Source organism: Trichomonas vaginalis, chromosome II, assembly GCF_026262505.1.
Source record: "Trichomonas vaginalis G3 chromosome II, whole genome shotgun sequence".
In the NCBI taxonomy this organism is placed as follows: Eukaryota; Parabasalia; order Trichomonadida; family Trichomonadidae; genus Trichomonas; species Trichomonas vaginalis.
This window is the reverse complement of record NC_067204.1, coordinates 4,305,511-4,319,358: the sequence shown is the minus strand read 5'-3', so window position 1 is coordinate 4,319,358 and position 13,848 is coordinate 4,305,511. Positions and strand designations below refer to the sequence as shown.

At 37.6% G+C, this 13,848-nt stretch overlaps 11 protein-coding genes and 4 pseudogenes across 15 annotated transcripts, besides 1 other annotated feature; 7 read left to right on the top strand and 8 right to left on the bottom strand.

Annotated features, from left to right (window-relative positions):
- Positions 1 to 12,918: part of a mobile genetic element that runs on past the window's edge.
- TVAGG3_0484490 (uncharacterized protein) lies at positions 23 to 442 on the top strand (the record flags this gene model as incomplete). The annotated part of the gene is made up of 1 exon (XM_051235961.1): positions 23 to 442. The coding sequence occupies one exon, from the start codon at positions 23 to 25 to the stop codon at positions 440 to 442; it is 420 nt and encodes a 139-aa protein (XP_051093785.1).
- Positions 1,374 to 1,822, top strand: TVAGG3_0484480 (annotated as a pseudogene). Its single transcript has one exon. A coding segment is annotated over exon 1 (449 nt).
- On the bottom strand, positions 2,110 to 2,398 carry TVAGG3_0484470 (annotated as a pseudogene). Its single transcript has one exon. A coding segment is annotated over exon 1 (289 nt).
- Positions 2,458 to 3,050, bottom strand: TVAGG3_0484460 (annotated as a pseudogene). The gene has a single exon. A coding segment is annotated over exon 1 (593 nt).
- TVAGG3_0484450 (uncharacterized protein) lies at positions 3,841 to 4,008 on the top strand (the record flags this gene model as incomplete). Its single annotated transcript, XM_051235960.1, has 1 exon — positions 3,841 to 4,008. One exon carries the CDS (start codon positions 3,841 to 3,843, stop codon positions 4,006 to 4,008), a length of 168 nt encoding a protein of 55 aa, XP_051093784.1.
- Positions 4,037 to 4,612, bottom strand: TVAGG3_0484440 (uncharacterized protein; the record flags this gene model as incomplete). The annotated part of the gene is made up of 1 exon (XM_001287271.2): positions 4,037 to 4,612. The coding sequence occupies one exon, from the start codon at positions 4,610 to 4,612 to the stop codon at positions 4,037 to 4,039; it is 576 nt and encodes a 191-aa protein (XP_001287272.2).
- TVAGG3_0484430 (uncharacterized protein) lies at positions 5,319 to 5,615 on the top strand (the record flags this gene model as incomplete). The annotated part of the gene is made up of 1 exon (XM_051235959.1): positions 5,319 to 5,615. The coding sequence occupies one exon, from the start codon at positions 5,319 to 5,321 to the stop codon at positions 5,613 to 5,615; it is 297 nt and encodes a 98-aa protein (XP_051093783.1).
- On the top strand, positions 5,638 to 6,956 carry TVAGG3_0484420 (annotated as a pseudogene). The gene has a single exon. A coding segment is annotated over exon 1 (1,319 nt).
- On the bottom strand, positions 7,006 to 7,269 carry TVAGG3_0484410 (uncharacterized protein; the record flags this gene model as incomplete). The annotated part of the gene is made up of 1 exon (XM_051235958.1): positions 7,006 to 7,269. The coding sequence occupies one exon, from the start codon at positions 7,267 to 7,269 to the stop codon at positions 7,006 to 7,008; it is 264 nt and encodes an 87-aa protein (XP_051093782.1).
- On the top strand, positions 7,300 to 7,545 carry TVAGG3_0484400 (uncharacterized protein; the record flags this gene model as incomplete). The annotated part of the gene is made up of 1 exon (XM_001291151.2): positions 7,300 to 7,545. One exon carries the CDS (start codon positions 7,300 to 7,302, stop codon positions 7,543 to 7,545), a length of 246 nt encoding a protein of 81 aa, XP_001291152.1.
- On the bottom strand, positions 7,568 to 9,706 carry TVAGG3_0484390 (uncharacterized protein; the record flags this gene model as incomplete). The annotated part of the gene is made up of 1 exon (XM_051235957.1): positions 7,568 to 9,706. One exon carries the CDS (start codon positions 9,704 to 9,706, stop codon positions 7,568 to 7,570), a length of 2,139 nt encoding a protein of 712 aa, XP_051093781.1.
- TVAGG3_0484380 (phage tail repeat-like family) lies at positions 9,751 to 10,317 on the bottom strand (the record flags this gene model as incomplete). The annotated part of the gene is made up of 1 exon (XM_051235956.1): positions 9,751 to 10,317. The coding sequence occupies one exon, from the start codon at positions 10,315 to 10,317 to the stop codon at positions 9,751 to 9,753; it is 567 nt and encodes a 188-aa protein (XP_051093780.1).
- Positions 10,337 to 10,492, bottom strand: TVAGG3_0484370 (uncharacterized protein; the record flags this gene model as incomplete). Its single annotated transcript, XM_051235955.1, has 1 exon — positions 10,337 to 10,492. The coding sequence occupies one exon, from the start codon at positions 10,490 to 10,492 to the stop codon at positions 10,337 to 10,339; it is 156 nt and encodes a 51-aa protein (XP_051093779.1).
- TVAGG3_0484360 (uncharacterized protein) lies at positions 10,512 to 10,913 on the bottom strand (the record flags this gene model as incomplete). Its single annotated transcript, XM_051235954.1, has 1 exon — positions 10,512 to 10,913. One exon carries the CDS (start codon positions 10,911 to 10,913, stop codon positions 10,512 to 10,514), a length of 402 nt encoding a protein of 133 aa, XP_051093778.1.
- Positions 12,919 to 13,055: 137 nt separating the features above from the next.
- Positions 13,056 to 13,695, top strand: TVAGG3_0484340 (uncharacterized protein; the record flags this gene model as incomplete). Its single annotated transcript, XM_051235953.1, has 1 exon — positions 13,056 to 13,695. A coding segment is annotated over one exon (640 nt), but the record flags the coding sequence as incomplete, so codon positions are not given.
- Between the last annotated feature and the right edge of the window lie 153 nt (positions 13,696 to 13,848).

The window sequence follows — 13,848 nt, the reverse complement described above, 5'->3', positions numbered from 1 at the left end:
TCTTTTTTATCCGATAGAAAAGATGGCAAAATTCATCTCAGTAAATAAGTACATGACAGAAGTCAAAGATAAGTTAGCTCCATTCGCATATTTGAATGTTTACTTCTACAATTTTGAAAAGTCTACATTTGACAAAATTTGGAACATTGCACCAGTTAAGTTTGCTGTTGTTAGAAAAAGTGGTGCAAATTTTGAAGACTTAGACATAGAAGGTTTGTTAGCAGTCAAAGAAAATTTTGACAGAAAGTTCTCAAAACTCGAAGAAGGCAAAGCATACAAACTTGTTATACCTTATGAACCAAAGAAAGCAGACGACTATGAATATTATGAGTCTAAGATAGTTGAAGTTCAAGGTAAATTGGGTAAAAAGATTTTAGAGTCTAAGCCAGTGTTTGCCCCTAAAGAGGAAGAGAACATTGACATTGACCCAGAAATGTTCTAAAAATAAAATTTTATTTTTACATGTCAAATTTCTTCTCTGGAACTGGTTCAGGTTCTTTCTTCTCTTCTACTTTCTTTTCTCTACTTTCTTTTCTTTCTTTTCTCTCTTCTTCTTCTTCTCTGGTGGAGTTATGTCAAATTTCGCAACCATATTTATGTAAAAGTTCTTTGTCCTTTAATAGCTCTTCTATTCTGTTTTCTATTTCATCTTCAAGAACAGCGCATGTGTCTTCTTTGCATTCTAAGAACTTTTGTTGGACTTCATCTTTCCAAGGCGTCATCTCTGTCAACAAGTCTGTCATTGACAAATTTTAAGACTTCTCTGCTAATGTTTTATGGTTCTTGTCATATTCCCAGAAACAGAACTTTAGAACAAATTCACCTTTCTTGTTTACACTATGTAAGATTTTATGGTCGACAGAAGTTTTGAGTCAAAAGCTTGTCTCGAATATAGATAGCGAAATCGCTAGACATTTTCTAAAAGATAAAAATTTTAATTTTTCTAAAAATATGTTAGAAAAAAAGTTTGCTGACATTGACAAGAAATTTGAGAATGTTTTAAAAGAACAAGAGGAAGTTAGAAAATGCTCAGATAAAACCTATACATGACAAGTTCTTATTTGCTCAGAATGGTATAACAGGTCTAATTGCACCACCTGGGTCGGGTAAGACTTTCACTTATCTTAAAATGGCTGCACAACAACAAGAACTAGATGAGAAGAACCCATTCTATGAGTTAGTTGTTATTTGTTACTTCTGGTCAATTTGACCAAACCGTCAATTCGTTCAAAGATATTATAAAGAAGTCTAAGTTAGTATGTATAAAGGATACTGAGTTGTTAGATTGGATAAAGAAGTACCAAAGAAGAGTTTTGAAGTATAATGCTATAAATGAGTATATAAATTCTAAGTTTAAAGACCCAAATGAGGAAATGCAGAGAATATTAGAGAAGAAACACTTCAGAAACAAACAGAAAGAGATAGAATACATTTCGAAGAAATTGCAATCTTACGATTGGAAGACTACCCTCATAGATGTCTTCTTATCTTAGATGACTTTGCTTCTCATCCTTTGTTAAAGAACAGAGAACAAGATATGTGTCGAATTCTTAAGAAGCTCAGACACTTTAACATCTCAGTTGTCATTTGTGTACAGACAGCAAAGAGTTTAAGTAAGGATGTTAAAAGAATACTTACTGACATTATACTTTTCCCCGGATTGTCCGAAGACGATTTCATGGAACTTATGAAAGAGTCCATGGCAGGTAAGTTTGACAGACATGAACTATGGGAGAAGTACAAAGTCATACAAGACCCTCATACTTCTTTCAGAATTCATATCTACGCAAACAAAGTTCAAATTGTAAAAAGTCAAGCTTGAAAAATAAAGAGTTTTGGCGACCAGGGTTTTTTCACTACTCGCTGTTCTTCTCTCGGTTTTTCCGAGGGAAGCAAGCATATGAGGAAATTCATGAAATTTCATACGGAATTCAATAAAAATAATGTTTATGTTAGAATGTTAGATCTAACATGTTTTCTAACATGTTTTCTAACATGGTCTAAAACATACAAAACTCATGAAATTTCATACGGAATTCAGCAAAAATAATGTTTATGTTAGAATGTTAGATCTAACATGTTTTCTAACATGTTTTCTAACATAACTATTTACAAGCGTTTTACATGGTATATGTTGCGATGGTTCATGACTCTAAACAATTTCGTAGCTTCTATTTCTTCTGTCAGTATAGTCAAAAGTTTTAACGATACCGAAAGTTTCTTTATACTTCTTCTTGACGTCAGATAGAAGGAAATCGTCAGCAGTTGGATAGTTTTTGTTCAGAAATTCTAACATGTTCATTTTATCTTCTGCTGGTTTTTCTGCTTCTTTCTTTAAATCTGCATAGTCGTTTCGCATACGTTCTATCTCTTTGACGGAGTAGTTATATTTCCTCATTGCTGCTTTACATTTTGAACATTGCGGATTCATTTTTGCGTTATATTCTGAAACCTTACCTGCTAAAAAACTAAGGCGTCAATGGTTTTCTTCATCTCGAACATAGCGGGTCTTATTTGTTCGTTCCATACCTTACCCCTACTATCTTTATCTCTTATTTCCCAAACACATTTTGCAACTAATGAAACAAAGTTGTCGTAGGTCTTAAATTCTTCGGATTTGTAAAGGTCAGAGATGTTCTTATATACCATGTCGCAATCTTTGTCCATAACCTTATGGTTGCAATGAAAACCAAGGAATTCATAATTTACCTTTCGTATGAACTTCTTTATTTCTACTGAGTCAGTTGCTTTGACTTCTATTTCGTCGAATTCAGGAATGGTTAGTTTTTGTTGTTGGATTTCAGGCAATTTGGGTAAATGGTCAATAATGTCCTGCATTTCATAAAGATACTGTTCATTTGTTTCATCTTTCGCACTACAGTCTAAATTACTTGTTAAAAGTTCTTGCTTTATCTTCTGGATTTTTGTTTCGAAAGTATATGAAGAAGGAATGAAGTTTTCATCTCTACTAACATAGATGTTGGATTCATAACTAGCGAGTTTGGTGCTGTAGTTGTTTGAATTGTTGTTGTGCCGATTGTTGAAATCATGTCTTTTATACAAAATAAAAAAAAATAAATAAAAATAAAAAATAAAACTAATTTTATTTTTATTTCGGGAAAATTCATGAAAATTCAAGAGTTTTTAGACCATGTTAGAAAACGTGTTAGAAAACATGTTAGATCTAACATTCTAACATAAATTATATTTTGGTGTAAATTTCATGAAAATTCAAGAGTTTTAGACCATGTTAGAAAACGTGTTAGAAACATGTTAGATCTAACATTCTAACATAAACATTATTTTTGCTGATTCAGCAACAAAATTCAAATTGTAAAAAGTCAAGCTTGAAAAATGTAAGTGTTTAGTCTTAGTAAGATGGTAGCTTCTTAAAGCAAATACCATTGCTGAGTTTTATGTACGTGAAGAGAAGTACAATTGCAATGACAACTAAGGCAACTATTTTTGTCTTTTGCCAGCAAGGGTACTTCTTCTCTTCCAATGGTTCGGCAGAACTATACTCACTCATGAGAAATGCCAAAACGGTTTAATAGAAAAAGTGTTATTTTTTCATGTCCGAAGACTCGAAGGTGCAACACTTCCAAAATACCGACGAACTCAGAAGAGCAGCATGGCAGTATGTTCTTGACAACTTCTTTGAGTTCTCCAGGCACACCTTGGAAAATGCTGAAGAACTCCGACACAGAGAATTTGGAGAAATTGCACTCCAATACTACCTTGACAAACAAAGGGTAAACAAAGGGTAAATTAAGACTAAAAACTTAACGTTTAAAAAGTGACATTTTTATGAGCTCCGAGTCACCGAGAAAACTTGGTCAGATGTTAGCAGCTTACTTCCCCGAGGAGGATGGAAGCGTTACATACATCAGGTTCAAAAACAACGAACCTGGAATTGCGTACAAAATTCGCAATTACATGACCATGGAAGAGTACGAAAGGTTCCTACAAGAGAAACCAGCTCTAAACAACTCAGAAAAGAAAGAATAAAAAGTTTAACTCGTAATTGTTTATTTTTTTACTTGTATGGGCAAGCTGCAAGAATGAAGTCGACTATCTCAGTCTTTGTCTTGACCAGTTGGACTGCTCTTGCGAGTACGTCTGTTTTGCGGTCTCCAGCTGGTGTCTGACCTTCGTAATTGCGCATGTTCTTGAGAGCTCCAACTGTAAATGATTGTAGGATGAAGAGTCTCTCAGACTGCTTGAGGTAGTCGTCACGGTCACGAACTGAATCTGTGGTACGAGTCGAATCGGTCGATTTGAGGGAAGAGACTGAAAGCCTGTCGTCTTCCATAGGGGCTGTGGCATAATCTTTGCGTAAACGGTTCAGACCTTCTTCGAACTCTTGGTCTCTCTTCGATTGGGATTGAGATTGGAATTGCTGGGGTGGAGCTTGCTGGAACATCCAAGGGTTGGGGAAGTAAGGCATAGGCTGAGGAGGAGGGTAGTTCGGGAAGCCTTGTGGTAGGTAGTAACCTTGAGGTGGAAATTGGTAGTAATTTGGTGGAGGGACTTGCTGGAACTGAGGTGCAGGGGCTGGTGCTTTAGGTTCCTCTGGTTTGGGAATGGGCTCGGTTGGTGGGACGTCGGACATTCGTTTGTGGCTTAACCGTCGGACCACAACGATAAAAATCTCTGCTCCTAGCAGTACTGCTACTGACAGTAGCAGTACTTTTTCTGACAGTAGCAGTACTTTTACTGACAGTAGCAGTACTTTTTCTGACAGTAGCAGTACTTTATCGTCGAAAACCCTCTCAAATTTTCCTTTTTACTGCTCGTAGCAGTACTTTTACTGCTCCTAGCAGTACTGCTACTGACAGTAGCAGTACTTTTACTGACAGTAGCAGTACTTTTTCTGACAGTAGCAGTACTTTTTCTGACAGTAGCAGTACTTTTACTGACAGTAGCAATGGTCGAGGTCGAACCTACCGACGAGGCAATTTACCTAATTGAAATTAACGAGCTTGTTAAAGACTTCCTCAGGCAGAATGTAAAAGGCAAGCTTGTTAACTGTTGGATAACGGAAGGGCTGCCTTGAATCTCGAGACTTCGACTGGAATTCCAATTCAAATACCAGACGGGACAGCCTACGACGACATAAAGCAAGCAAAGAAGAAGCTCTTCTCAAGTTCTTTGCCAAGCGTCCTTGGATACTACTTCCAAACAGAGAGAACCCTTTCCCAAGAATGAGCCAAATTCTCAAGGGTCTCCTTCACTTCTCGGGTCAGCCGTTCTACATAACCTGTGAAGGCGACATCCAACCAGTTCAGTAAACATCTCATTTTAACTTCACTTTTTTTATGTTTTTACTCACACTCGTACTCAACAGGTTTGTGTACAACTATTTCAACTGTGAACCTTGTATTGACCGGTCTTCCTGCAAATGCAAGTTCGGTCAATACACAATTTATGGTGGCAAGAAGGACAGTGGGGAATGTTATTCTGACATCTGTTGTTGCGCTCGAGAGAGATTTGAAATTTCAGAGCCACCTCCCCCAAGAACTCCAACACCAACACTCAAGTTGCCAAAGACTCATGTGAAGAAGAAGCCTTCTGGTAAGTTTCTTATAGCCATATACATGGCACGCTTTGAGTAAAAACATTTTTTTCATTTTTTGAATGAAGCAAGTTAAATTCGTCCCACACCAATCTCAATGGACCGATGAAGAGTTTCAAGCCATGCTTGAAGGCGTTGAGAACGACATAGACGGCGAACTTGAAGGAGCTCAAACCACAATTGCAACCAAAATTGCACAAGTCAAGGAACAGATAGCTCCACTTAAAGCTACCAAAGCTACTCTTGACCTCATGGATAGTTACCGTTTAGATGTCAAGAGTGGAATAAGACATTTAAAATTAAAACTTCTAAACTACGAAGCTATACTCCAAAAGTTAGCAGAAATGAGAAGACTTTACCAGAGCTACTTACATGTAAGGGACTTACCTTCAAGCAGTCCGACCAAAGATGAATTTTCTGACATTGTCCCAATTTTGTCCGAAAGTCAGCTCAGATGTTTCGAACTGCTCCCAACATATCCGGAATATGAACGTTTGCCTGAACTCTTCCGCAATCTCAAAAAACGTTTTTTGGTTCTCATGTTCCAAACTTTTATCGGAAGAGACAACAAACGTTCAGAAGAAGAACAAGATATTATTTTAAACTTGTTGTATGACATAACTGTCATAACAAGCTTTTTGAAGTAAAACCGCCATTCTCAAACCACTTCATTTTTTCGATGTCCGAACAAGCACCGAAGCCGAACACAATAGCAGATGTCCTTTCATGGTTGCCAGACAAGCGCCCAGTTCAAATTCAAATTGCCCAATTGAAAGTTCATCTGACAAACACCATTAAGACTCTCCAAAGTAGTCTTATGACAGAGATGACCAATCTCAAAGCCGATGTCCTCATGAACCAAGCTTCCAATGAGAAACGCCTGAACGATTTCACGGAAACCTTGCACATTTACGCGAGAGAGAACCGAGACCTTGCCAGACTCATCTACCGTTTCTTCGAAGAGATAGACGCCATCTGGAAGGTACTCGGAAAGGACAGAACATGCAACACCGTACTTCGTGAACACAGAATTGAAGAAGGAATTGTCGAGGAAGAAGAGGAAGAAGAGGAAGAAGAGGAAGAAGAGAAACACGAAGAAGTTCCTGAAGCCGCTACATGGGCAACCCTTGTTGCCGATGACGGTTACGAAATTTCCCAACCCTACCCATACCAAATCCGCAACAGGGAGACCGGCAAGGTTCTTACCCCAGTCCTCAACAACTTGGGACACTTGAACCTTAACCTTCGGAATCGCGGTTCAATCTCCATGGGCAAGCTTGTCGCAATTCAATGGGTTCCAAATCCAGGCAAGAAGACGAAGGTCAGACACATTGACGGTGACAAGCTCAACAACCGTAAGGAGAACCTCGAGTGGTTCTAAGAGTAAAAAAATTTTATTTTAGGGGGAAACCCCAAGTAAATTTAGGTGTTTATTTGGATAAGTATGTTAAATTAAGGGTAATTTGCAAAATTAGTTCCTGACCTCTGAATTGGACTCTTTCGTCATCCCAGTTGCGTAGGAGGTCGTCCCAGAGGAGTTGGTAGAATTGCCATTCCAAGGACGATTTGTCCTCCCAGGCATTGAGGATGTACTGCTCGTAGAGTCTCATGACCTCTGCCTTGCACCAGACACCCTCTCCCTTGGAACGTAAGGCTTCTTCGAAGTGCTCGAATGCGATTGGCTGCGGGACCATCTGAAATGACACTTTTTGTCCGTTTGGTCAATGTTCGTGTCTCGTGCCATAGTCGACGAAAATACAGACAAACAGGTTATATATGAGTTTGAGACCAAGAATGGTGTAACTCGACCTGTCCGATTCAAAGACTCCGAGGGCGACCATGAAATTAAACGGAAATTAGCTAGGAAGGAATATAAAATGGACTGGTTGCCACCACCTCCACCTCCACCACCTTTACCTGTTCCTCAAGTAAATAAGCCTTTCCCGTTCCCAAGAATTCCCACATTTTAATTCAAATTCGAATAAAAATTTTTTATTTCATGCAATGTTTTATTTCTGTGCCGTCTTCAAGTATGCCCCAGTACTTACGCTTGGAGAGGACATGAACTTCGGTGAAAATTTTGTCCAATTTGAATTGACCCATCTTTTCACCGACCATGCCCATTTCAATGAGTTTGTTGTATCCTTCTTCGTTCGTCATGAGTGCATCGATGTTCTCATAGTATACCTTCACTTTGGATTTAACATCGGAGAAGAACTCATTGTAGTTGTCAAGGACTGCTTTTGCGAACTGAGGATAAGACCAATGTTCGACAATAGGTTTTACTGTGGTTACTAAGCCATTTTGACCTTGAGTAAATTCGTACTTCAAAACAAAAGGGGAGAACCTTTCAACAAAGTTGTCGACCTTCTCATAGTGTTTACTCTTCATCTTTTGAGGTTTCTTAATGGAATACCCCCATGTCGAATTCATAAGCAATTTGATTGTCATTGCAAGTTTGGGGTTTGAAGCTTTCCTAATATCATATAGTTGTTGTATGACTTTTCCAACTGTATAGTTCCTTCCCGGGAATTCACCATTTTCGTTTGGAATTCCAGTTGGGATATATTGGACGAACCTCATGTACGCAGCGTTAAGGTCGACATAGTATATTTTTTCGTATGAGTCGAACTTGTCGCATCCAATCGGCCCAGTTCGTGGAAATTCAAGTGAGTCTCTTATCTTTTGAGAAACCTCGCCTGTTATCTCATAAACATCGTCAAAGCAACCTGTTTCATATAAAATTTTCTGACCTAACTCAGAAGCTCTCCAATACAATTTGACGTCGACTGGATGTCTCAATGGAAGTTTGTTTATAGCATCTTGAAGTTCTTGCAACCTCATTGGAAGTTCTTCTGGTTCAGGTTGGTATCCGAACAATCCAACTCCTTTTGGAGCTGTGTACTTCTTTTGTGCTAGAACTTTGTCCGGAACAACTTTTGGTCTTACCAACAATGAAAAGTTTGTTTCGTCTTTTGGTACAAAAGTTTCTGTCAGCTTGTCATCTGGAATTGGTTCCAACAAGCCTTTCTCGAAAAGAATGTTAACAGCTCTGACAATGTTGCATTTGCCTTTTCCGAACAATGGGTTTGTAAGACTTTCGTTCAACATGAAGTGGTTGTGGACAATTACAATCTTCAACCATGGTAAATTGAACTCAACAACATAGTCGTCATGTGAAGAACCTTTAGCTGTAGGTATGTTGACTCGGATATTCACATTTGCCAACGGTGCAATCTTTGTCAATTGACTTCTAAGAATGTACCTTGTTTTCACACATGACTCAAGATACTTCATTTTCTCATCTGTAACAAGACCAGAGTTCCTGAGACATGTAAGAATACAAGGTTCATTGACAATTGTTTCAATTGAATTGTAAATTCCATACCTTGTTAAGTTAATGTCAGACTTGTTTATGAACGGGAAGTATCCAGCATGTTGTCTGACTGCTTGAGGGTTGGGTTGGTACCATTCAAACTTCACGCTTGCAATTCCTTCAATCGCATTTAAGATGTCTGAGTCGGAGTCAAACATTTGTTCTCTCTTTGTAGTCTTGAAAGCGTCAAGAAGTTGTGCGGCTGTTGCGACATTGCCATGCGCATAGTATATATGACCGTCCAAATCTGTTACGGTTAGTCTGAGATTGTATCCTTTCTTATTTCCGTCTTGTATGGCAGCAAGTACACCCATGAAGCCTTCTTTGTTCTTTCCATCGTCAAAGTTTACTGTAAAGGTTCGACCAGATGTAATTTTACTTCTAACCTCACGATACTTTTCATATGCATATCTTGTTCTTTCCATGGGAGCATGTGTGTCTTCACCTTTTCCTTTTTTCCTTCTCAAAGGATACAATTGTTCGTCATGTTTCCAGTAGAACCTGGCAAAGCCGTCGTGTCCTTCAACTTGAGGTTCACTAACATCGAAAGGCATGTCCATAAGACGTTCTTCTTCTAACCTCTCTAGTCTGTTTGGATAATTGGCGCGCGCTGTTCTTAAGTCCATTTCGTAGGTCAGACCAGCCAGTTTGTCATAGACTTTTATTGGCTTTCCCTTCCTATATTTAAACTTCTTTGAAACTCTCCAACCATATCTTTCTAACTCTGCTTTTACTCTAGCAGATTTTCTATCCATTCTATACGGGGGCATTTTTATAAAAATAAAAAAATGTTTTTCCTTTACTTTACATAACCGTTCGCTGCCATAAGTCTTTGACGCCAACCCATACCAGCTAATGAAGGTTGACTTGGTTTAGTCTCCAGACTAAACTTTGGTTTTGGCTCACCTTCTTCTATTGGTTTTTCGTCACTTTTCGGTTCATTTGACTTTACCTCACTTGCAGGTTCAGTTGTGTCGTTAACATCTTCATAAATGTCATATGCCATTTGTTTTTGTTTTCCTTTCAACTTTTTGTGTTTGTTGTAAAGTTTAGAATATTTCGACTCTAAGTCAATGAGATGTTCTATAATGAACTGTTGGTCAGTGAAGTAAACTTTTCCATCTGTTGTCTCTTTAGTTCCTTCAGACTTCAATATTTTATTTGTGAGAGTCTGTTTCTTTTTTGAGATACTAGCCGTTCCATTTTTATGAAAAGTGACTTTGTAGTTAGAGTTTGTATTTCCAGACCTCACACTTTCTATTATTGAATTTTTCTCTTCATCTGTAAGTTCTTTGACAGGTTTTGACAATGGTTCTGAACTTTTTGTTTGTGGTGTCAAATCTACCGTTTCAACTTCTTCGGTCATTTCATCTCAGTAAAAAATTTTAGTTTGGTTTGTTTTCAACTGGTTGTTGAGGTTTTTTAAGTCGGTCTAAAACTTCTTGAGGTATAGGAAGAACTTGACAAACACGTGGTTGTGTAACTGCTGGAAGCCGACAAATCCATCTTGAGCCCATTTGTCTCAATGCTGTATTGTTCATTTCATCTCAGTAAAAAAATTTACATTCCCCACGTTTGAGGCGGTTGCGGTTGGTTGTTGTTTACCCACTGTTGTGCATGGTTATATCCTCTGTTAAAGAATCTTTCACCTTGGTCCATATAGTGGCCTGCTTGGTTATAGTAGTCATTTGCTTTGTTATAGTAGTTTCCTGCTTGTCTTCCTACATTGTCCATCCATCCTTGAACTTTTCCTCTTGTTTCAGGATTTGGAATAAGATTTGCTGCATCTCGTGCTACATCCCAACCTTTCTGTACAGTTTGTATAATAGGTTGTGCTTTCTCTTTCAGTATACCTAATGTACTCAAAATCTTCCTTCCAATTCCAAATGCACCTCTGGCTAGTGTTCCCACTGCGGGCAAAAATCTAGATGCGACTCCTGCTAATGCGCCAAATAAACCCATTTCTTATGGGTTAAAAATGACGAATTCAAACAAGGACCCCTATGTTTCTAAAGCGACAAAGAAAGCACTCATGGTAAAAATCTTTAGTTCAACACCAAATGCTTGGTTTATGGATATCTTGGAAAACATTCCGAGGTATAGAGAAGATGGACCACCATACTGGCTAATATTTGTCGGTCAAAACACAAGATACTGTGAAGCCATACCATTATGGTCCAAAATATTTTAGATGTGAAAACTGCTTTGACAATATTCGTTGACAAATACCATCCAACAAAACTGACATCTGACTGTGAAAGTTCTTTCAAATCAGATGATATTAAAAACTATCTGCGTTCAAAAAATGTAAACCAATATTTCATTGTCGACCAAAACCATTCTGCTCTTGGTGTCATTGACAGTTGTATAAAAATCTTAAGAGACTTAAACCAACCACAAGGTGGTGAAGCAAATGAAATGTCATATGACGACAAGTATACAACTTTCCATGGCAAAGATGAGACAAGTTTTAAATATTTACAATAGCCGTAAACAAAAAGGTTTGGGAAACCACTCCCCTGAGAGAATGAAAAACAACCCTGACTTAGAGAAAGACTATATATTTAATAGTTTAGTCAAAAGAGACAAACAAGAAAGAATGCCAGGCTTCAACAGCTTAAGAAGGTGACAAAGTAAAAATAGAAATACCTAAACGCGACCCATATGAAAATACTATTGACTATGACAACAATGGGAACTCGACAGGTACTCACGTTCGTGTTCGTAAAAATAGAAGAAAGTATACAAGAGAATATTATGAAGTTTTAGGCAAACATGGCAAAATGTACAGACTGCAAGCAGAAGATAAAACTACTATTGTCAGACCTCGTTTCAAACTTGTCAAAGTTCAAGGTGGTATACTTTCAAAGACAGTTCCTAACAAATATAAGACAACTCCTGACGAATATGCTAAAGAAGTTGAAAATGACGACTAAGCATTTCTATACCATGCGTAAACTGTCATGTAAGGTGGCATGTAGTCTTTACTTTGTCCCGTTGTTTGTGTATATCCTGAAACGCGATGTATATGGTTTCCTCCTCCCTCAGTGTTACTCCAGTAACAATCTATAGCAAACTTAACGTTGTTTTTAACATCATATCCTTTACCTTTTGTCATTGATGACCAATCCCAATATCTATGACTATGCCCACCTTCTCGAGATGTAGTTAAACTTACGTAGTGACTGTGCGCAGGTAAATTTGCACCTGAAATCGTTTTACTTCCACCTGTTTCCTTTGAAGAGTTTGCACAATACAAAAACCTGTCGACTATTTGAGTCCAAGTTCCAAAACCAAGTACTACTTCTGGTCTGGTAGAGTTCATTGACGTATAAATAGAACCTATAGGATATACTGTTTGAAGTATTTCTGTCTTTAACGTTTGAAGCTCTGTTTTGTCTGCTTTCTTATATAACTCATCGTTAACATATGTTTTGTCTGCTTTTGTATATAACTTTTCTTCAAGTTCATTTACGTCAGAGATGCTATGTCTATGATATTTTTGTGAGTATGTTCCTTCTGTCCATGCGAAAATATACTCTTTTGTTGCATCTACATATCCAGCTATCCATGTCGAGTCTGCTTTCTTCTTTAACTCATCGTTAACATATGTTTTGTCAGCTTTAAGGTCTAAACATTCTGAAACCCACCCTGTATTGGCTTTACCTTCTAAAATCTTCGATGTCCGTTCATGGTACCATTCAACCATTTTTTTAATTTCTTCATCTTTTTCATCCACATATTCCTTATTTGCCTTCTTCACTAACCCACTAGCCAGATATGCTAACTCATCGTCAACATATGTTTTATCTGCTTTGTTGTCAATATCTGCTTTCAAAAGAAGTTCATCTATAGGTTTCTCGTTTAAAGTTCTTTTTGTTGGATTTATACAAACAGTATGGTTCTTACTGTCTTGAAATAGAAACTCGTCTGTCAATGGGTTTAATGTCAGTTTTAAGTTTCCTTCTTTCAATGACTCAGATATCTTAGAATAGTTTGAAAAGTTTGTTGTGTTCTTATTTAGAGCTTGTACAATGATTGTCGGTTGTGTTGTATTTCTCTCATAGACGCTGTTTCATTCGACATTTTTATTCTAGATAAAATATGCTTTCAATAGAAAAAGAAAATTCAAGAGTTGCTACAACTAAACCATTAGATGAACTTTTTACGAATGTCGGTCAAAAGTTTGAGACAGAGACCGTAAAGCATGAAGGCTATCGTTTTGACTACCCACTAAGATGGTTAAGAGACCCATCCGTCACAAAAGCTATTGGCTTTCGTAGAATGAAATTCATTTCAGAAGCCATACATGGTTTCCCATTTACGGTCGCTTTTGAAGTTCGATACTATAACAAAGAAAAACATACGTATGAGAAATTTGAACAGGGAAAACTTTTACAAGTTAGTTTGCTTGTAAACTTAGAAACAACTCTTCAAGCTTTTCAAGAAAAAATAAACGATATCTATCTCGAATATGCAAAACAGTACAACATTGACGAAGGAGAGTACCATCTCGATATTGTTTATGACAGGAAAAATGCAACCGTTAAAATCAATAGAATAGAAGACCTTGGAGAAGACGTTTATATTTCTACAAAATATAACAACTTGGCATGGTATAGATTTTTGAGGATGTTAAATCAGCCTGCAGAATATCCAGTACACCCGAACTTTTATGAAGTCGAAAACCCTAATGGAACATATGAAAATGTTTTCGACCCAGATGCTATTATAGTTCATGCTTCATTTTCTGGCGCACAAAACTCTTTTTTATGCTTGGCAAATGACTTTTACGAAAAACCTACAAAGCTATATGAACCACCGAGTGGAAGTATTTCAGACTTTCAAGTATGGTTTACTACAGATGGAAGAAAGAGAATAGTTCCATTATACCATG